Source organism: Pan paniscus, chromosome 1 (genome assembly GCF_029289425.2).
Source record: "Pan paniscus chromosome 1, NHGRI_mPanPan1-v2.0_pri, whole genome shotgun sequence".
Classification (NCBI taxonomy): Eukaryota; Metazoa; Chordata; class Mammalia; order Primates; family Hominidae; genus Pan; species Pan paniscus.
The window spans coordinates 56,573,824-56,596,024 of record NC_073249.2 but is presented as its reverse complement, the minus strand read 5'-3'; the positions used below and the strand labels follow the sequence as shown (position 1 = coordinate 56,596,024).

General features: G+C 36.1%; 1 protein-coding gene across 1 annotated transcript in view; it reads left to right on the top strand.

Annotated features, from left to right (window-relative positions):
* Positions 1-22,201, top strand: part of CDC73 (cell division cycle 73) — a 136,135-nt gene that overhangs the window by 74,726 nt on the left and 39,208 nt on the right. The window contains exons 11-13 of the mRNA XM_003820601.5: positions 6,961-7,018; positions 15,260-15,295; positions 15,586-15,673. Of these exons, the coding sequence (XP_003820649.1) occupies positions 6,961-7,018; positions 15,260-15,295; positions 15,586-15,673 (182 nt within the window). The remainder of the gene's footprint in view (positions 1-6,960; positions 7,019-15,259; positions 15,296-15,585; positions 15,674-22,201) is intronic.

Here is a 22,201-nt window from a genome sequence, read left to right as displayed (position 1 = left end):
TCTAGGTTATTTAACATACAAATCTTGTCATCTGCAAACATATTTTACCTCTTCCTTTCCAATTTGAATGCCTTCTGTTTTTCTTGCCTAATTTCTCTGGCTGGAACTTTCAGTATTATGTTGAATAGAAGTGATGAAAGTGGGCATCCTTGTCTTGTTCCTGATCTTAGGGACAAAGCTTTGTCTTTTACCATTGAGTAAGATGTTAGCTGTGGGTTTTTCATATGTATCTTTATTATGTGGAGGACATTGCCTTCCATTCCTAGTTGAATTTTTAAATGTTTTAATGAAAGAGTATTAATTTTTGTCTTTTTTTTCTACCTCATTTGAGATGACCATGAGGGTTTTTCACCTTTATCTGTTAATGTGGTGTATTATTAAATATTAATACATTGATTTTTCATATGTTGAACCACGTTTGCATTCCAAGAATGAATCCCATTAGGTCATGGTATATAATACTTTTAATTTGCTGCTGAATTCAGTTTGCTAGGTCGTGACTTATCCTTACATAAAGAGTGTTAAAATTGTTTAACAGTTATTAGTCCGACTTTATTTTGGGCAGTGAGCTGAAAATACACAGACAGAAACACATATGCATATTGCAAGTAACTAAATACATATGTAATTGTATTAATAATTTTTTCATTTCATGTATTTATTATCGAGCTCCTTCATTAGATTGCAAGCACCATGAGGGTAGGGACCTCGTGCTCTTGTTTATATTTCTGCATTTCTGTTTTCTTATTTGGCACTTACTATGCTTTCAGTAAGTGTATGTAGAGGCCAGGTGCGGTGGCTCGTGCCTGTAATCCCAGCACTTTGGGAGGCTGAGGTGGGTGGATCACTTGAGGTCAGGAGTTCAAGACCAGCCCGGCCAACATGGTGAAACCCCGTCTCTACTAAAAATAGAAAAATTAGCCAGGTTTGATGGTGCACGCCTGCACTCCCAGCTACTCAGGAGGCTGAGGCACAAGAATCGCTTGAACTGGGAGGTGGAGGTTGCAGTGAGCTGAGATTGCGCCACTGCACTCCAGCCTGGGCAACAAAGTGAGATACCATCTCACCAAAAAAAAAAAAAAAGTGTATGTGCAAAGAATGAATGTTGTTTAATTCTCTTAATAATCCTGTGTGACAGTTATTTTTGCCATATTCATTTAATAGATAAAGCAGTTTTTACTCAATGTAATAGTCATGAATCAGTAATCCTAAGGCAAATATATTTGTTTTAATTAGTCAGTGTATAGTGATTAAACACCTGCCATGCACCTGGCTGTATCAAGATTGGAGGAGTAATAGTTTCTGATGGGAAGTAAAGTACCTTGCAGTCTGATTGGGGGAAGCAGACAAATAATTAGGGAATTATATAGTATAATGAGGTGTTATGGTCTGAATGCCTCCCAAAATTTGTGTGTTGAAAATTAATCCCCACTGTGGTGATATTAAGAAGTAGGACCATTTGGAAAGTGATTAAGTCATGAGGGCATGGTCTTTACAAATGAATTAATGCCCTGTAAAAGGGCTGGAGGGAATTAGCTTAAATCCTTTTTTGCCCTTCCACCTTCCACCATGTGAAGACACTGTCTGTCCCCTCCAGAGGATGCAACAATAAGACACCATTTTGGAAGCAGAGAGACACAAAACCTGCAGGTGCCTTGATCTTGGATTTTCCAGCCTTCAGAATTTTGAGAAATATGTTTCTGTTATTTACAAATTGCCCAGTGTGTGGTATTTTGGTATAGTAGCACAAATGTCCTAAGACATGATAAAGGTATCCAGAAAATGCCAAAAGGTCAAAACAAGGGAACATTGGAATTATGGGAAGAGAGAGAATGAGGAAAGAGAGAAAAAAGTTTGTGAAGGGAAGTCTTCAAATCAGAGGTTACAAGGTATTAGTAGTTAGGAAGCATAGGCTTTGGATTCAAAAAGGCCCAGATCTGTTCTGCTTACTAGGCATGTGACCTGGGCAAGTAACTGGTTTTTGCTTGTTTGTTTGTTGTAGTTTAATTTTCTCATCGTACAATAGATACAACATCTACCTTAATCAGTTTGTTTAGAGGTTGGGTGATGAGAGAGAACATGTCTCAGCCGTTTAAGTGGTTACTTCTCTGGAGAGAGTTTCTGGGCTTAGGGAAAGAAAGATAAATTTATTTTTAAATTTTATAGCCCTTTATCTGTATATTTAAAGGGAGGGAAGTACTATGCTTTATAAGTATGTTAATTGTTTTCTATGTTAGCAACATATCGTATACATATACCTCAAGGTTATAAGAAGTCTTAAAAAATTGTGCTTATTATTTATGTTGTAATGTTTTGCTTCTAAAATCCTTTATGTTTTTTAGCCTCATTGTAATTTGTCCCCAGAATTGCTGTTTCCTTTTTCTACAACAGATTTCTCAAAACACTCTTATAAAAGACTAGCTGGACATGGTGGCTCTCTCCTGCAATCACAGCGCTTTAGGAGGCCAAGGCAGGAGGTTTGCTTGAAGTTTGAGACCAACTTGTGCAACAAAATGAGGCCTGATCCCTTAAAAAAAAGACTCATTCAATGTGTTTAGAAGTTCAGGCCGGGCGCAATGGCTCATGCCTGTAATCCCAGCACTTTGGGAGGCAGAGGCGGGTGGGTCACTTGAGGTCAGGAATTTGAGACCAGCCTGGCCAACATGGTGAAACCCCGTTTCTACTAAAAATACAAACATTAGCCGGACATTGATGGTGCGCACCTGTAGCCCCAGCTACTTGAGTGGCTGAAGCAGGAGACTCTCTTGAGCTTGGGAGGCAGAGGTTGCAGTGAGCCGAGATCACACCACTGCACTCCAGCCTGGGTGACAGAGCAAGACTCCATCTCAAAAAAAAAAAAAAAAAAAAAAAAGAGAGAGAGATTCACACACATATTTAAACATTCTAATCTTTGGGAATTCTAATTATCCAGAATTCATAGGAATAAGTTACTTTTTAAAATAAAGGTAAAAGCATTCAAGGGTATGACTAATATTTAAATAATTTTTAAAACATATGTGATTTTTGCCCTTATTAATACAACAGAAAAGTAGATCGGAAACTCCTGGAGTCTGCATATATGTTCTATATATGTTTTCTTCATAAAAACTTTCAGGCCAAGCGTGGTGGTACACGCCTGTAATCCTAGCACTTTGGGAGACTTGAGCTCAGGAGTTTGATACCAGCCTGGGCAACATGGCGAAACCCTGTCTCCACCAAAAAAAAACAAACAAACAAACAAAAAAAAAAACTAGCCTGGCATGGTGGTGCGTGCCTGGAGGCTGAGGTGAGAAAACTGCTTAAGCCCCAGAGGTCAAGGCTGCAGTGAGCCGAGATTGCACCACTGCACTGCAACCTGGGTGAGATCCTGTTTTTTTAAAAAAAAGTTTTCAATATTTCACTGTTTCAGGTAACATTTTAAAATTAAATATAATGTATATAGTGTGTTCTTTTTCACTTGCAACAAATTTTTTTTCTGATGGTATTATATATTACGATATCTATTCCACTTGTTTAAGCAGCACATACTGGTACTTTGCAAATATCAGAAGATTTTAGATGATCTCATTTGCTAAAATAATGAAAGCAAGGATTGCTTGTAAACAGCATACTTTGTTTTGTATTTTTATTCTTCGCAAATGTGGTTCTCTCACTGTTTTTCCCTTCTGTGTTAATTCAGTTATTACTTTTCTAGAATGCCTCAAGTCTTGGTGAAATTATAATGCTTCTGACTTTTCAAGAGAAAGCAGGTTTTCCTCTCCACTTAGCACAACTTGTCAGCTCTTTTGTTTTTGTGCCGATACCTTTCTTTTCCCAGCTGGGTAGTGTTTTTTCTTCCAATCCAAATCTTTAAAAATATAGAATTGTCAGTCTGTTCCATATTCCAGATTATTTTTTCTGTTTCTTAATACATTCCGTGTGTGTGTGTGTGTGTGTGTGTGTGTGTGCGCGCGTGCGTATAGCCTTTGAAAAATGACTTCACCTTTGTCTCTTCATCTTTAGGGTGGAGGGTGGTGGGGTTGATTTCTGCATTCCGTTATGCAGTGACTACTCCACCTTTACTTAAAAATAATGGAAATCAGAGTAGAATGTGCTTTTAGCCTCTTGGGTGGTGTTGGCTGGGGAGTCCTAGAAATGGCTATAAATTCATGGCGTGATTTGCAAAGAACTTCCCAGTTTTGTTCCAAGAAGGTCATATTCTACTGTTTTGTCATTAGTCTGTTGTGTGTCACAACTGTATAACTCTTTGTATGTGTATTGGCGGGGTGGGTGTGTATACCAACTCAAAAATTAAAGTTGTACTGTACTGACCTTGGCAACTGAAATTTTCAGTAAGCCTTGAGAAGACAAAATTAGGTAACATTTTTTTTCTATTGCAACGGACAGGACTTTGATTCAACTGAGGCAAATGAAAGTGTGTGTGGGGTTTGTAGAGTGCTGAGATGGGAGATTTGACTCATGTAATCAAGAATGGTTAAGGGTAAAGTAGGTTTTGCAGGCCACTAGAAATAGATAGTAGATATTATAAAGGGTATTATATTCTACCTCTTTTCTTGCGTTATAGCTTAATTCTCTCTTTCTGCCAATGCATTTTCTCCATGAGTCAAGGGTCATCATCTTCAGTGATTTTAGGCTTATTTCCTTGTAGCTAGTGGTTTTAACAGCTAGCTCTAGTCTATAAAAAATAATCCCAGAGAAGGACTTTTGATTGATGTAGTCTAGGATATAAACCTTTCCTAGTGACCAGAGGATAGAGCTTATTGCCAAAAGGGAGTGATTGGGTCATCAAACAAGGATTATTACTAGGAAAACAGAAAATACCCATTATTGGTATTTAAAAGGATCAAGTTTTGAGCTTATTCAAAAATAGACAAAAATTCCTAAGGGTTACAATTTATAGTGGAAAAGGTTTTTTTTTCCATATTATTTACATATGCTTATACCTTTTGCCTGACCCATGTTGTAAAATTCGTACTCTTTGTTATATAATACAGGTGTACAACTAATTCAGTAGTTAATTGGATCACTTTGGGTTTGTGTAGTTATCTTTATATGCACATAATTTTTATTCTGGTGATTTTGAACTTAGGCCACTCTAATCCAAAAAAAAAAGAAGGGCTTTGATTTGAATCTAGCCAGACTCATGGTTAAATGTGGACAGAAGATGTCTGCATATATGCCTGCTCATTGTTTTTCTGTCTCATTTTCTATGTTTTTCCTCTTAAATCACATCCCCACGAGTCAGTATTTACATACTAGAATAGGTAAGTAATATGATTAGTTTACTCTTATTATATAATGTCTAGTTGATTCTTTATATAGGGGCTAATGTTCCTTTTAATGGATTCCTATTTAATGATTATCCGCTGGCTTCTGATTTTTTAAAAATCTAGGTGCAGTTCAGTTCAACTAGCTGCAGTGCCCAGAGCCTACTATGCTCCAGGTACTGGAATTACAAAGAAGAATAAAAACAGTTATGTCCCCTAACATGAACTTAGAGACAAATATAATCAGAAGGTTCCCCCACATCATAATGATGTTAAATGTTTGATATGCTCTCCACCTTATGACTCACTTTTTTTTTTACATTTAAAGTTTTACCTGAATGTAATATAATTGGAGGAAAACCATATCATAAGTATGCTTGATAAATTTTTATGAACAATACATCTATGAAACCAGCACCCAGAATGACTCAGTAGTAAATACAACAATATATATTAATAACTAAATGCACAATAGTGAGAATGTTGGAAAAAGGATATTTTGCTGTCCTCAGGTGTCTTTTTTTTTTTTCCCCCTTCTTGGAGTTTTTGCTACCTACCTGCTCCTGCGGCTGTTGTTTCTTGTAATAAAGAATGGTTTCTGTGATGTTCTAACTGAATGCTAGGAATACCACTGTATTGAAGTGAAAGTCTTTTTTTCTCCTGTACTCATTTTTATAGTCATTTATTTTTTTAAAAATGCCATGGGATAGCCTGCTATTTCAAACAGTTTTACCATGTTTACCATCTCAAATTTTGAAGAAAATGTAATGTAATTATAATTAGTATTTAGCAGTATTTCTTTGGAAATGTTTTTTGTGATGCTAATATTGATTTTAATTTTTATATATTTATGTACCTCCCCTGATAATTTGTCAAATTTCCTTCTGTTATGTACAACTAGTGTAAAGTCTTTATGAATTCATAGTTATGAAATTTACACTTGCAACTTTCTATAAAGAAAAATGTATTATGAAATATCACTGTGAATATGATTGAAACTATTGCACTAAAAACAGACATTTTAAGAATCTTAAGCATTTCAGAGGCATCTATCCTTGAGTATATAATTGATATACTTCAACACTTACCATATTTCCATGTACATCTTACATTTTCAGTAATTATTGAGATTTGTCATTTAGTTTTTAAGATACTCTCATCTGCTCTTAATTCAAATGTAACATCTCTTCTTTATAAATGTGATTTTTCCTGAATATTTTAAAGGCATTTAATTATTTGAAATGTTTGTTTTTTAAATACATTCCAATATAACATATTTTAGGTTTTTCCAACAGGAGGGTATATATCATTTATTTATTTTGAGATTGTCTAGAGAGAAAAAGATTGACTTGATTTTAGAACAGGCAGTGACATTTCTGAGAATATTAAAATTGTCAGCAGTTAAGCAAATCATTTAAAAATATTACATGCTTACAGTAACTACTCTGTAGTAACTAAGTTTATTTTATGCTAAAGATGTTTATTATGATCTCATGACTAATAGCATAAAAGATCAGGAGAGTTTTCATTTTTATTTTTTTCTTAAACTGTAGGTCATAACATGTTCAGTGGAGTAACCAACTGAGTGAGAAAAACAGAACAAGAGACAGATATGAGATTTCTTTGGAATAATTAAAGTGTTTATTATGTAAAGAAACTTTGATCTTGTATATCAATTCTTATTCTTTTAAAGGAGGGTGCATCTGCCCGGAAGACTCAGACTCCTGCAGCCCAGCCAGTACCAAGACCAGGTAGAAATATAGAACTTTGCTTTTTGTTTTCTTTCAAAAGATCGTAACAGTGCAAGTTTTTAGTATGCGTATAATGCTTTGAACAAACTTAAATTTTACTTAAAATACATTGCAAAGTCATGTTTCTTTGAAGACTGTCGATACTGTTTAAGCAGATCTCAAAACTGTGATAATATACATAAAATGCTTGCTAAACTTCAGTCAGCATCATTAGTAAATGTTCATGTTTTTAGCAGAAAGACATAAATAAAGTGAAAGCATAGTAAATTATTTATTTTCCTGTAGTGTATTAAGCAGCTGAACTGGATTTTGTTTTTTATATATATATATACACACACACACACACACACACACACATATATACGTGTATATATATGTGTATATATGTGTGTGTGTGTGTGTGTATATATATATATATATTTTTTTTTTTTCTTCTTTTTTTGAGACAGAGTCTTGCTCTGTCACCCAGGCTGGAGTACACTGGCGCCATCTCGTCTCACTGCAAGCTCTGCCTCCTGGGTTCACGCCATTCTCCTGCCTCAGCCTCCCAAGTAGCTGGGACTACAGGCGCCTGCCACCACGCCCGGCTAATTTTTTGTATTTTTAGTAGAGACGGGGTTTCACTGTGTTAGCCAGGATGGTCTTGATCTCCTGACCTCATGATCCGCCCGCCTCGGACTCCCAAAGTGCTGGGATTACAGGCTTGAGCCACCATGCCCGGCTGATATTCTTTACCGAAGTAATGTTTTCCCCAATTTGATTCAAAGGTCATTGATAAAATAGGTTATAAAACACTGTTTTTCAATAATGGATTTATACTATAGAACATTTACTTGAATAAATAGTATAGAGAAGAGTTAAAGAAACTTTTTAAGAAAATGTTTTCATTTTGGTTAAGATTTTAGAAACATGTTTTAAAACATTTTTAAATGTTTAAAAGCTATTTATGTATATACATCCTTTCATCAGTTCTCTCATAGTTCCGTGGTAGTATGTACAGATGTGAATTTTTTTCCTGCAGCAGCACAGAATTATAATTTTAATAGAATCATATTCAGCTTTGATGCTTAGAACTTGAGATATCTGTGTTGAACACCTAAAGTTCTGTATCATTTTTTTTTAAATATGTTAAGCAAAGCTGGTATTGAAGTTATTTTAGAAAAATTCTTCCCCCTATTCCTAGTAACTAAAAAGACTGATCTTTATAGATCATTTAGATACCAACCCTGTATTTATTTTTGGTCTTTTGGGTTTGTTTTTGGTGTTTGGTGTTTGTTTTATTTTTACATTTATTTAGCATAATTTCAGTGCTAGGCTATACCACCTGTCCCCCCTTCCCCCCCCCTTTTTTTTAAACTCATCAGTGCTGTTGAAAGTGAATATGAAGAAAGAAAATAAAGGATTGGAAAGGCACAGGCAAGAACTTAACTGAATCTTCTGCATGAATTTCACAGTATCAATAGTGCAGATTTGGATATCCTCTTATTCATAGTATGTACACAGGCTAATTCTAAAATTATGTAGATTATGAATATTAAATATTTTCTGGAGGCACATCAAAAGTATGGTACATGGGGCTTATATTGGGATGTTTTTGCAGTGTGATTTCCCTGTGTCTTGTATTCATACTCCTCTTAGATGTGGCTAGTATTTCCTTTTTTTGTTTTTGTTTTTTGTTTGACAGTAGGTTTGTTTGAAATTTTTGTCATTGCTGTTATTAAGTAGGTGTGGAGAAGAGGAGTGCTCTGTCAGCCTTGTTATACTTAGACTAGATTGGATGTAGTTAAGATGACATGACTAATTTTCAGTAGGGATGATCATACCAGAATCCATCGTGAGAGCATAAGAAGAACAATTAAATTCAACAAATATTATTTGAATTTCTATATAATAGGCTCTTGTCCAGAAACTAAGAGAAGCTAAAGGAGCTTTTTACAGGAAGGAAGAAAAAAGTGAAGGAAATAGGGATGGACAGATGGGGTTGGGCCCAAAGAATACTAAACATGAAGTATAGGAATATTGTGGAGGCAGTTGAATCACAGATAAGAGAATTGTTTGTTTTTCTTTGTAAGGTAGGGATGGGAGGTTATGGTATGTCAGAAATGGTATTATATAAAAGGGGAAAAGCCACCACCTGAGGATTCTAACTTAGAATCTGTGATGTAAAATTTTTTCTATTTCGCATTTTCATAAAAGAAGTTAGTATGTAAGGAAAGGGCTGGGAGAGGCACTGATACCTAAACAAACCATTTTGTTCATATGTGTCTTGTGATAAAATTAAAGGGACTGGATTTTACTAGCCAGGTATGTGGCTAGGGGAAGATCATATGTGTAAAGTAAGGGGTTCTAAGTCTTTCACCTCTTAATGTTCTAGCTTACTTTTTAGCTAAAGTGCCCTGGGGATTAAACCAATGGAAATTACTCTGAATGAGTGTCTCATCATACCTCAGATATTCTAATGCTCATCCATGTGAACTTTCTGCTTTCTGCTTCCACTTAACTGCTTCACACCCATACATCCACATTTCCTACCCATCATTCTAAAATAATTAAGGTTTTTGCTCTCATTCAGCAATAAGACTTGATTGGAATGGATAGTAGTAGTTTGAAGTCTTTATTTGTCCTAATTAGTGTATTTTTATGTTGCTGCCAAAACTGTTAAATGCATCTGCTTATGGGGGTGTAGCCCAGTTTTGAAAGGATATTGTTTAATATCTGACATGTACACTAGTATTATTTCTTTAAAATCTGAAAAATGTGAATGCCCAAAATATATATGGCCAGTGTAAGAAGGGGGATTATAGAAGTATAACTGTTATTTGTTGGGTAGAGTTTGCATAATTTGGAAATGAGAGACTGTCTCACCTATTCTCTCTTTGAATGAGATACCTCAAGGGTGGAGTTCTGTTTTTTGAGCATTTACAAATTTTTATTTCTCATTTCATCAAATATTTATTTAGTGCTGTTGTGCCAGGCAAGTCTCTGGGTAAATTTAATGTTTTAAAGTGTTTACAGTTAAACACTTTAAACCTCTAAAGCTCTAAAAATTTCCAACCTCTCAAAATTCATTTAGGGAATATAACTAACAAGAGGCGCATGTTTTCCAGTGGATTCATAAATACAGGCAGTTGAAAGTATCGGGGGAACCAGCCCCCAATATTTAAATAGGTTCTTTTTATTTTCCCTAAGTGTCAGCCTGTCTGAGAAATAAAAAGAGTACAAAGAGAGGAATTTTACAGCTGGGCCTCCAGGGGTAACATCACATATTGGTAGGTCCGTGATGTCCCCTGAGCCACAAAGCCAGCAAGTTTTTATTAGGGATTTTAAAAAGGGAGGGGTTTTTATTAGGGATTTTAAAAGGGGTATACGAACAGGGAGTAGGTCACAAAGATCACATGCTTCAAAGGGCAATAAAGATCACAAGGCAAAGGCAAGATTAGAATTACTGATGAGGGTCTATGTCCCTCTCTGCACATATTGTCTTGACAAACATCTTAACAGAAAACAAGGTTCGAGAGCAGAGAACCAATCTGACCAAAATTTACCAGGCTGGAATTTCCCAATCATAGTAAGCTTGAGGGTACTGCAGGAGACCAGGGCGTATTTCAGTCCTTATCTCAACCACATAAGACAGACACTCCTAGAGCAGCCCTTTATAGACCTCCCCCCAGGAATGCATTCCTTCCCCAGGGTATTCCTTGCTGGGAAAAGAATTCAGCGATATCTCTCTTACTTGCATGCCCATTTTTAGGCTCTCTGCAAGAAGAAAAATATGGCTGTATTCTGCCTGACCCCACAGGCAGTCAGACCTTATGGTTATCTTCCCTTGTTCCCTGAAAATCGTTGTTATTCTCTTCTTTTTCAAGGTGCACTGATTTCATATTGTTCAAACACACATGTTTTACAATCAATTTGTACAATAGTGGTCCTGAGGTGACATACATTCTCAGCTTACGAAGATAATGGGATTAAGAGATTAAAGTAAAGACAGGCATAAGAAATTATAAGAGTATTATTAGGGAAGGAGTACTTCTCCTCTTATCCCATAGTTTTAAATCTATGTGCTGATGATTTCCAAATTTGTTATCTCCAATTCAAACCTCTGGTATCTTATATTAACTGTCTGTGTAACATTTGGATTGGCCGTAGGCATTTTAAAACTAATTAAGATAAATTTTTCCCTGCTATTTTCCCCAAGGTCTCTTACTCTATAGTCTTCTGCTTTTTCATAGAGTGACACCACAATCAACTTTGTTTCTTAAATCAAAAACTTGGAAGTTATTCTTTATTCATCACATTTCTTTACTCCTTTTCTGTTGGTGGGTTCTGTCAGATGTGCCTTTTCTGTATTCCAAATTTATCTATTTTTCTTTATCTCCACTACCACAACTCAAGTAGAAACCATCATCATCTCTCTAGACCAGTGGGTCTCAGTGTGGTCGGTTGCCTGGTGTCAACCTTTTTATTTCTGGTGGCACCTTTTTATTTCTGGTGCCAATGAAATAGATATAGAAATTGAGGGTAAAATAGTGTCATAGCATCTGAGTACATAACCATCTTTCTAGAAATTCATTGCTATTATATTTTATTCAGTTGGCTTTGAATTGGAATTTAAAACAAAAACTCAACCACACATAGTTTGAGTAGCACCATTGTTGACTGTTGTAATAGTCCTAACTGAGCTTTCTGCCTTCACACTTGTACTCTTTTCGATCCTTTGTCCAAATCCATTGTTTTTTTTCTTCCAGACTTGTGACATGAAAATAAAATCTTTTCACTTTCTGGCTTAATAGTTATAGGACTTTCCAGTGTCACTTAAATGTAAACTTAATATTGCTTAAAAAGCCCTACATGAATTGGTCTCTGCATATATTTGTAACCTCATCTCCTGCCATTCTTCCTTTCTTCCCTGTGGTCTACACATCTGCTTTGTTCAGTTCCCCAAGTGCAGCAGTTTCTTCCTGCCTATGGTATTTGCCCGTATTCCTACCTCTTATCTGGACTGTTCGCCTACTTGTTCTTCGCAAGTTGGCTTGTTTTCATCTTTCAAATTTCAGCTTAAATGCCACTTTCTTTGAGAAGCTGTTTGCATTATATCTAAAGGACACTTTTCTGCCAGTATACACTCATTTTGTTCCCTTAGTATGTGTTCCAATTAGATTATGTGTTTGGTTGCATTTTTGTTTATGGTCTGGGCTCCCGTACTCTGCTGAAAGCTCTTTGAGGGCAGGAATTACTTCTGTTTTATTTGCAATTTAATAATAACTTAGCAGTGATGCTTGTACATAGGCTCCAAATAAATGTTTCTTAAGAATCTAATTTATTTGAAATCAAACAAAGCAACAGTAATTTTTCTTATGGTTTATTCTCAGCTTGTAAATTGGCAATTAGCACACTTGCTTGAGTAGCGGTAGTAGTAGAAGTGGCAGCAGTTAGCATCTACTGTAGTTGCAGGATTCAGTAAATGGTAAGTATGTGCTAACACCTAATTAAGGACTTTAGCATGCATTATTATTTTTTAAATTCTCACAGCAGTATCAAGATATAGAAACTATTATCTCTTTTACGATTGAGGAAACTGAGGCCGAGCAAAGTTAATCAGCTTGCCTAGACAGTGGCAAAATAAGGATATGAACTAAAATAATCTGAGTACAGACCTTTGCTGTTGATCACTCTGTCATACAAACTCCTTATGTTTCTCTCCCCCTCCCCCGTTAAGATCAAGCTTCTCATTGACATGTTCATCACAGTGTCTCAGTCTGGGTCCTTACATACTAGGGAACTTGTTTATATTCTTTTGCAGTTATCTTTTTTAACTAAACCTCTAAACTTTATTTTTAACATTTGTGAGTTTTTTTATTTTGCCTTTTTCTTATATTGGGTCTTCTCAGCCTTGAGTTTAGTAAATGTTTGCCTAAATTCCTGAGGGCATTTGTGGATTTCCTTACCAAATCCAACAGTACTTCAGTCAGAGATTTCTCCCTTGCTCTCTCTTTCTTCTTCCCTCTCTTCCTCTCCCCCCTCTCTGCCTTCCTTTCATCTGTCCATCACAGATTTCTTTCTTGAAACCTCTTTGTTTTTTTGTAGTTCCCTTTAGTCATAATAGCAACTCCTGTTTCCTGTTTATCCATCCTGTTACCCCTTTATCTCTCCAACAAATGCCAAATATTTACCGAGACTATATTATATTCCACATGACACTATGTAGCCAATGAGATTTATCCATGACCCTTCATTTCTCAAATTGATTTAAGAAAATTCTAGTATTTTTTCTCAGCAAGAAGAAAGATGAGAAAACTGTAATAGTAAAGGCATATGTCTCAGTATGTGTTTGTGTATATAGTTATCTGCTTTCTGTGGCTGGGAAGGTCATACTACTGAATCCTATGATAGTTTATCACAATGAGAGAGCTATATAAAGGATTACAAAGAATTAGTGAAAATGTAGCATTTTGTTGCTTTTTAAATAGAACATTTTCTGAAAGTGTGTGTGCTGTGTTATTCACTTTAAAGATGGTATCCATTTTTAAGAACTGACATTGAATTAGAATTTTAAGTCTCCTAAATTTTTCTTTATTTTTGTCATTTAAAAAACAAAACTCAAGCACAGCTTGTAGCACATTGAGTTGTTGTATGGTCAAATACTGAAAATAGAACTTGCAGCACTTTTTATCCTAAGATGTATTCATCTTATGTTAGGTTATTATTACCATTATGTCAACAAATATTTCTAAGCATTAAAAGTTCATTGTATATAAACAAAATACAAACATATGGGCCAGGCTCAGTGGCTCACCTGTGTAATCCCAGCACTTTGGGAGGCTGAGGTGGGAGGATAGCTTGAGCTCAGGAGTTCGAGATCAACCCTGGGTGACATAGCGAGACCCTGTTTTTGTTAAAAAGAAAGATAGGAAGATTTGTGTATGTATAACATGATCACAATCAATCATATGGTCATTTTCAGATAATATAGACCTTCACATATACATGACTGATTACCTGTGATGCTGTATTTCTCACCTAAAAAGAGACAAGAAACAATTTTTAAAAGAAAGAAAAAAAAATAAAAGGAATCTTTTAGCCTTAGCTCTCAATAACTTCTTTCCTTTTCTTCCAAAATGGTTAAGCGTATTCGCACTTCGCACAGTAATATTTGCTCGTATGCTCTCTTTTCACAGTTATTACAGTGGTAATCAGCTTATTATGAAATTATTTCTTGTCTCACTCTTCTCTTTTTTGCTAGACCTGAACATCCATGAATGTAAGATACTCAGTGCCTGGCATTGTAATACAGTAGTCCCCACTTACTAGCAGGGCATACATTCCAAGACCCCCCAGCGAATACCTGAAACCAGGGAGGGATAGTACCAAACCAGATTCGGTCAACCAGAACATGTTTCTCTTATGTCTCCCATAAATTTAATGCCTTTTCCATCTTAACACTATCACTCACTGTGGCTGAAACTTTCGCAGTTTGAGGTACAAAGGCAAAAGTAGCACGAATTTCTTTTTCTTCTTCGCAGTTACACGGATGGTAGATTCAGTATTTTTATTGTAGATGTTAGCAACCTCGGGATGTGATTTTATTTTATTTTTTTCTCTTCAGCTTAGTAGTAGAGATTTTCTTGTCTACTTAGTAGTAGAGATTTTCACCTTTTCACCTAAGGGAAACACTTAATGTCTTTTTTTTGGTAGTGGCATATCCAAATTGTCAGCCTTATCACTCTTGCACTTTGAGGCCATTCGCAAGTAAAACAAGGGCTACTTGAAACAAGCACTGTGATAACAGTGAGGGAGATGACTACTGAGTGACTAAAGGGTAGGTAGTGTATAGAACGTGGATATGCTGGACAAAGAGCATTCACATCCTGGGTGGGGCAGTGTGAGATTTCATTATGCTCCTGAGAAAAATGTGCAGTTTCAGTCTTGTGAATTGTTTGTTTCTGGAATTTTCTATTTAATATTTTCAGACCACAATGGACTGTGGTTAACTGAAACTGCAGAAAACAGAACTATGGATGTTGTATATTCACCTTCCTTTTGACTACAGATTGTTGAATAATGCATTTTAATATTTTTGTCAAACAGAGTGTTGAGAAGATAGTTGTAAAAAAAGTCTTCTGATTTACAGTTAGTCATATGGGAATACACATAATTTAAAAAATATCCCTTATTTGTAAGTTTGAAAATAAGAATATGGTTTTTATGACACAGAGTTGTGATTTTTTTTCTTTTTCACAGTTTCTCAAGCAAGACCTCCCCCAAATCAGAAGAAAGGTGAGGTTGTGCATATGATTTTAAACTTAACTTTAAAAAGTAAATGATTGCAAAACCAGGCCTGATAATTTTCTTGTGCAGCTATATCACATGTTTGTGCTTGGTATCCATTCTGATTTATTAGTGCCCAAGCCACACTGATTATTAAATATTTTTTAATATCCACTGGCTTGAAATATTTTTTAGATCAAAAGTTAAAGTTACAATTTATAATCTTTTAACTTTTAGTAGAGAAAGTAAGTATAATTTCTAATAATATATTTTCTACCTGTAAAATCTTGTCTTTATAGGATCTCGAACACCCATTATCATAATTCCTGCAGCTACCACCTCTTTAATAACCATGCTTAATGCAAAAGACCTTCTACAGGACCTGAAGTAAGTAATTTATTAAACTATCCTGTACGTAGGATATTGAGATATCATTGGAAAATAGTAGTTACTGAATCAGTATTACTTATTTGGAGAAAACAAAATTTTGGTTTCTGTGCTGTAGGCCTTACACATAGTATGAAGCATACTTTTTCAAAATAGAATATATTCTTTTATATTTGGATCCTTTAGGGAAAGTTACAGAAACTTCTGGCTAAAGTCCTAATGAAAAAAGTACTATCGTATTAACTTTTAATATGAATTGTTTTCTTTTGATGATTTTCTCTGAGAGAGCTTGAGGAAGTTCTAAAGCAAATTCAGGTTCTCTCTGAATATTAGATGTTATACCCTAGCGGGAGTAAGTAGGCGGGTAGGTGGGGGCATAGTTATTTAACCTAGATAGCAGTGAAAGTTAAAGAAGTGAAAAATGAAACCTGTTAATGATGATAAAATTTCCAAATGCTTAACTTTTCAAAAATTTTAATGTCTATTTTCCTTCCTCATTTCCTTATTAAAATGAATACAGTCACACTTGTACCCAGTTTGTTCTAATAAACATGCATCACGGTTATTGGGCACAAAATAAATCTCTTCCATCCCCAACCACTTTCAGATTTAAAATTTAAGTAGTTTACGTATATTTTCCCATAGCATTTCTTCTATTAATGAATATGAGTAGACATACCACTTTTAAATATTGTGACTATTTTTAAATCTGTGTACTACTTCTTGGATTGGCTATAGTTTACAGAAGAAAGATGGCAATATAAAAATTGTTTTAAATAATCTTCAATGATATAGACATTAACAAGGTTTAAAATGAGCCATGTTTAAGTGATTTTCAGAATGCTATCAAGTTTTTTAGACACAGTGTTGCAAAGTTTTTCCTCAGTAGATTTTTTTTTTTTTGGTCATACTCATTGTTAAAATGGGTGAATATTTTATATATTCAGCTAAATACCATTGGCTGATGTGGGATTTTAAGATAGTTCCTTCTGTCAGAATGCGTTTTATGAAACAGGGGATAGAAAATGGAGGAATTCAAAAATTGTAATACATACTCTTTCAGAGGATAAGAGAGATGTTGTGATCACTAGTTGGAGCGAAGGTGGTTAACTGTGTTCTGCTTTAATATTTTCGTAGTGTTTGTTGCATTCTCATGGTACTTCTTATTAAACAGAAGCTGTCAAATTGTCCTGTTGTGTTACATACATACCTGATTATTTAATTTTGGTATTTGTTAGGAATTTGGACTGTTGCTCACTAATCTTAATATGGTATTATTTGAAGTGCTACTGGCTTGAAGTTACGTCCTTCCAGAGTGATTTTGTGATTGCTTTGCCAGGCGCTTCAAGAATATCTCAAGCCTTGAGTTGATTTTTGTGTTAAATTCTTAACATAAGGATTTCTAGTCCATCTGGGTAGTATAAATTCAAATTTGAATCAGACCTGAGTGACATTGGAACCTGGCTGACAAATTATCCAGGAGCCCCTTTTCTTCCCCTGCTCCAGAGGTAGAGCAAGTTGGATATGCTTCCCCGACATTTGATTGGAAACCGTTTTTCCCTCTACTTTAACCTTTTGTTGATCATGTGACTCTTCTGTGGCTCTAGTTCCAGTTCCTCTGTGTCCTTTCCCTATGTAGTTGGTAAAAGCCAATTCTTAGTACTGCCTACACTTTCCTCATGGGCAACACCAGTGCACTTTATTGGTCGTCAGCATTTTCTTCATTTGTAGCCGATGACTATTTTCTTTCTAGCTCAGCATTTCAGGTATATGTTACATTGTATTTAGCATTTCCAGGTGTTTATGTATAAAGTTCCCGTTCCAATAATGCAGTATACCAGATAATATAACCCATTTTAGTAGGAACTTATTAGTCTGCCAAATGTAGCAAATTTCTTAATTCATGTTTCATAATTGTTTGAGTTGTACCTGAGGGGAATTAAAAATGCAGATTATTGGCTGGGCACGGTGGCTCACGCCTGTGATCACAGCACTTTGGGAGGCCGAGGTGGGTGGATCATGAGGTCAGGAGATTGAGACCATCCTGGCTAACACAGTGAAACCCCGTCTCTACTAAAAATACAAAAAAAATTAGCCGGGCATGGTGGCAGGTGCCTGTAGTCCCAGCTACATGGGAGGCTGAGGCAGGAGAATGGCGTGAACCTGGGAGGCGGAGCTTGCAGTGAGCTGAGATGCCGCCACTGCACTCCAGCCTGGGCGACAGAGCGAGACTCCTCAGAAAATAAAAAAAAAATAGCAGATTATTTTATAAGCTATTTGGCCACTTAGCTATAGATTGTTTGCAGTTGGGATACACTTGACATTAGAAATAAGTTTTAATGTTTTTCTAATCAGTGATGTTGATGCCTTAACTATGAGACAGATTCAGATGAATTTAGTGATAACTCTCATTTGGGGAGATTGATGTGTATATTGGGTTTGTTGTTTCAACTAACATGTACAGAGCAATAACTAAAAAGTAAATTACTCTAGATGAATATACAACACGCCCAACCTTCTAGGAGCTCACATGAGAGTGGTACTGGTTTGTCACTAGTTGCAGCTGCTGAGAAATGTGTTTAGCACTTGGTGTAAAACTCAGTTTCAATGCCTTATTCTAAGTACAGTGAAAAATATACTGTCTTTTGACTCTCTGCAAACTTGAATCACATTCTGAAGATAGGTTCAGAAACAAATTAGACCTCAACAGTTAGCCTTTAAAAGCTTTATCTAGCTTCTCTCAAATTATGTGCTGTTAGTGAGAATGTATATAATAGTGATTTTTCATAGTATATAAACAACTTGAAATGTATTGTTTTCTACAACTTGAGACCTAAAAATGATATACAGTATATCTAGTTTGACCCACTCTTATTCCTAAACAAAAATACTGATATATAAAAGAAACTTAAAGTCTATTTTAGCCTTTTACCTCTGCCATTTAGTTGCAGAGCAGGAAATACAACCAGATCTCCTGATGATCAATTTAGTAGTCTTATTATTTGTACTGTGGAGATACCTAACAAACATTCAGATTAAGAAATTAAGTTTTTATACAGTTACATAGAAATTAAACAGCCTGGTCCTAAATCGCTTTTGGGCAAAGAATGAAATTAACACAGGTTTTTTTTTTTTTTTTTTTTGAGACAGGGTCTTTCTCTGTCACACAGGCTGGAGTGCAGTGGTGTGATCTCGGCTCTCTGCAACCTCTGCCTCCTGGGCTCAAGCAATCCTCTTGCCTCAGCCTTCTGAGTAGCTGGGACTACAGGTGTGCACTACCACACCTGGCAAATTTTTGTATTTTTTGTAGAGACTGGGCTTAGCCATGTTGCCCAGGCTGGTCTCGAACTCCTGGGCCCAAGTGAGCTGCCTGCCTTGGCCTCCCGAAGGGCTGGGATTACAGGGATGAGCCACCATGCCCAGCCTCAAAAAATTCTTTGAAACAAATGAAAACAAAGATACAATGTACCGGAATCCCTGGGACATAGCTAAAGCAGTATTAAGAGGAAAGTTCATAGTGCTAAATGCCTATATCACGAAGTTAGATCTCAAATTAACCACCTAACGTCACACCTGTAAGAACTAGAAGAACAAGAGCAAACCAGTCCCAAAGGTAGCAGAAGAAAATAACCAAAATCAGAGCTGAACTAAATTGATATGTGAAAATCCATGCAAAAGATCAGTAAAACCAAAATTTGGTTCTTTGAAATAATAAGATTAATAGAGAAATAGCTAGATTAATAGAGAAAAACAGAGAAAAGATCCCAATAAACACAATCAGAAATGACAAAGGGACATTACCACCAACTCCACAGAAATACAGAAAACCCTCAGAGACTGTACTAGCCAGGGGACTCAGGCAAGACAAAGAAAGAAATAAAAGGCATCCAAATAGAGATGCCTTCTATCTTTGTAGATGATATGATTCCATACCTAGAAAACCCCATAGTCTCTACCTAAATATTCCTAGCACTGATAAACAAGTTTAGTGAAATTTCAGATACAAAATCACTGTACAAAAATAAGTAGAATTTCTATACACTAATAATGTCCAAGCTGAGAACCAACTCAAGAATTCAGTCCTATTCACAGTAGCCACACACTCACACATGCGCACACAAAACACCTGGGAATACAGCTAAACCAGGGAGGTGAAAGATCTCTACAATGAGAATTACAAAACACTGTGAAAGAAATTAGAGAAGACACAAACAAATCGAAAAACATTTCATGTGCATGGATAGTAAGAATCAATATTGTTAAAGTGGCCATACTGCCCAAAACAACTTAGAGATTCACTGCTATTCCTAGCAAACTACCAGATTTCATTTTTCTCAGAAATTTGAACAAACTATTCTAAAATCCATATGGAACCAAAAAGGAGGCAGAATAGCCAAAGCATCCTAAGCAAAAAGACCAAAGTTGGAGGCATCACACTACACAATTTCAAACTATGCAACAAGACTAGAGTAACCAAAACAGTGTAGTACTGGTACAAAAACAGGCACACAGACCAATGGAACAAGTTGGAGAATCCACAAATAAAGCTGCCCAGCAGCAACCGTCTGCTTTTTGACAAAGTCGACAGGAACAAGCAGTGGGGAAAGTGCTCCTTATTCAGTGATGCTGGGATAACTGGCTAGCCAAATGCAGAAGATTGAAACCGAACCCCTTCCTTTCACCATATGCAAAAATCAACTCAAGATGGATTAAAAGACTTAAATGTAGGACCTGAAACTATAAAAACCCTAGGAAAAAAACAGGGCATGCCATTCTGGACTTAGCCCTTGGTAAACATTTTATGACAAAGTCTTCAAAAGCAAGTGCAGCAAAAACAAAAATAGACAAATGGGAGCTAAACCAAAAAGCTTCTGCCCAGCAAAAGACATTGTCAACAGAGTAAACAGACAACATACAGAATGGGAGAGAATATTTGCAAGGTATGCATCTGACAAAGATCTAATACCCAGAATTTATAAGGACCTTAAGCATAAAACAAACAGTCCCATTAACTGAGCAAAGGACACGAACAGACACTTCTCAAAAGAAGATATACACATGGCCAACAAACATAGGAAAGAAATGTTTAACATCACTAATCATTAGAGAAATGCAAATCAAAACTGCAATGAGATATCATCTCACATCACACCAGTCAAAATGGCTATTATGAAAACATCAGAAAATAATAGATCTTGGTGAGGTTGTGGAGAAAAGGGAATGCTTATGTGCTCCTGGTGGGAATGTAATTTAGTTCAGCCACCATGGAAAGCAGTTTGCAGATTTCTCAAAAAACTTACAACAGAACTACCATCTGACCCAGCAATCTGATTACTGGATATATACCTAGAGGAATATAAATCTTTCTACCAAAAAGACACATGCACTCTTTAAGTTCATTGTGGCACGTTTTACAATATTAAAGACATGGAATCAACCAAAATTTCCATCAGTGGTGGATTGGATAAAGAAATCTGGTACATACATGCCACGGAATACTATGCAGCCATAAAAAACAAAACCATGTCCTTTGCAGCAACATGGATGCAGCTGGAAGCCATTATCCTAACAAATTAACACAGAAACAGAAATCCAAATATCACATGTTCTACGTGGGAGCTAGACATCGAGTACATGTTGTACACAAAGAGGGAAACAAAAGACACCAGGGCCTACTTGAGGGTGGAAGCTGGGAAGAGGGAGAGGATCAAAAAACTACCTGTTGTGTACTGTGCATATTACCCTGGGTCATGAAATAATTTGTACACAATACCCCAGTGACATGCAATATACCCATGTAACAAACCTGCACGTGTACCTCTTGACCATAAAAGGAAAGAACAGCAAAATAAAGAAATTGGGTTTTATTCTGGTCTTGATAGTAGTGTGATAATAATCCAGAACAAAGCAAAGTCTTCTACAAGAGTCAAGGCCTAAGTCAGTGTTAGAATAATTATATTTTGTAATCTGAATGCTCTAATGTTGAAAATTTCCTGTTAAAAATTTTACTGATCACTGGGAAACAGTTTTATTCAGCAACATAATAAATACCCAAAAGGGGAATGTGAATGCTCTGGCTTCTTTCTCAGTAAAGTAACAATGATAACTTTTTTTTTTTTTTTTTTTTTTTTTGAGACGGAGTCTCGCCGTGTCACCCAGGCTGGAGTGCAGTGGTGCGATCTTGGCTCACTGTAACCTCCACCTCCCGGGTTCAAGCGATTCTCCTTCTTCAGCCTCCTGAGTAGCTGGGATTACAGGTGTGCGGCACAACACCTGGTTAATTTTTGTATTTTTAGTAGAGACGGGGTTTCACCATGTTGGTCAGGCTGGTCTCAAACTCTGCCTGCCTCGGCCTCCCAAACTGCTGAGATTACAGACATGAGACACTGTGCCTGGCCTAATGATAACTTTTAAAGAAAAACCCCTTCACATCTAAAAAAACCATACTGCTTTTAACTGATTCAAAGTGAGAAGCCAATTTGCAATATATGTGGATTTCAGGTTTCACTAAATGTAGAATTGAATTTT